General features: G+C 41.7%; 1 protein-coding gene across 1 annotated transcript in view; it reads right to left on the minus strand.

Annotated features, from left to right (window-relative positions):
* The window catches only part of ECT2L (epithelial cell transforming 2 like), a 68,981-nt gene that overhangs the window by 39,141 nt on the left and 28,388 nt on the right, over window positions 1-1,452 (minus strand). The window contains exon 7 of the mRNA XM_025200313.1: window positions 1,070-1,197. Within this exon, the coding sequence (XP_025056098.1) occupies window positions 1,070-1,197 (128 nt within the window). The remainder of the gene's footprint in view (window positions 1-1,069; window positions 1,198-1,452) is intronic.

Below are 1,452 nucleotides of genomic sequence, written 5' to 3' on the forward strand. Positions count from 1 at the left end.
AAGAGGAAGCAAACATACAGCTCATACTGACTGTGCGCCAGAGAACTGTGCTCTAGAACTCCCCAGCTTCTGGCCTGAGCCACGCCAGGCATGTGGCTGCATTTCCTGAATCAAAAGTGAATGTCTATCCAGTTGTTTCTCAGTTTAATCTCTGCAGTTTATATTAACTTGCAAAGACTGAACTGATTCAACCTTGGGCTTTTTGACTGCCTGTACTTAACAAAAATGACTATACAGTAGAACCAGATTCTTCAAACCCAGGTGGTTCACAATCTGCTTGACTGGGTGCTTTTGCATTGGATGCTTTTGATGAGCCTGGCGGCTGTTTCCTGAGGGTTTTCCTTCAAATGGTACTGTTTCTCCAGCCATCTGGAGATTTCTCAGCAGTCCCAAACAGCTGACTGGAGAAGGAGCACCATTTGAAATAGAAGTCTGAGCAATCATTAGGAGCAACTCAGTGGTTGCATACACTGTTTGCTATGGCTATAAATAGTACCCAACTGGTTCACAAACCCACATTTGATCCAACAGATGATTCAGATTCTACTATATAATTTTCCTATTTTGGACGAACAACCTGTTGCACTGTGGGAGAGCTGTGGGTCTTAAGATCTGCTGATTTAAGCCCATATATTTCTGGTAGTGGCTACTTCAAGCCAAATCAGACCCTGGGGTTTACAGAATGAAGCTAGTGTCCCTGGCTAACCCTCATACAACACCACATTTCTGCCCAATATCAAATTTTAATGCTAGCCTTAGAACTAGACTCACTTGGTTTCAGTTAATTGGAAGACCTGATATGACAGATACATCTCCTATAAGTTGGTTCCCAGTGTTGCTACTTTCAGCCTGAAAATCAAGCACCAATTGTAGAGAAACTATATGGGCTTTATTGAGAATGAACTCCATCAAGGTGCCTGTATTTCAAAAGTGTATGACATGACAACAGAGACTTGCATTTTTGTGGTGTTTCCCATATGTCCTGTACTAATCAATACATTGTGGGGACCATTTTATATTTTGTGTTGAGAGACTCTCCAGTGCTTTGAAAATTTTGAGCATTGCTTACCTGTTGGGAAAAGATTTTAAGGAGGCTAAAACCAACTGCTTCTCTGCTGCCAGACTAAAACTTGACATGGATTTCATTTCTTCAGAGAGCAAAGTTGAAAGAGTATGATTTGGAATAGCATTTCTTTCCTGTAAGCATTTAAAGAAAAATACAAAAGCTAAATGCATTTGACACAGTATAATAATATACATTCCCTGTATTATTGTACCAGTCAGAAATACTAGCAAACTTTGGCAGCAGTGACCAGGAGATGATTGAGTTCAGGATCCTGAGGAAAAGGAGGAAGGAGACGAGCAGAGTAAGGTTGCTGGACTTCAGGAAAGCAGACTTCAACTCACTCAGGGAACTGATGGGCAGGATCCCCTGGGAGGCCAGTCTAAGCA

This window comes from Alligator sinensis, unplaced genomic scaffold (assembly GCF_000455745.1).
Source record: "Alligator sinensis unplaced genomic scaffold, ASM45574v1 scaffold542_1, whole genome shotgun sequence".
Classification (NCBI taxonomy): domain Eukaryota; kingdom Metazoa; phylum Chordata; order Crocodylia; family Alligatoridae; genus Alligator; species Alligator sinensis.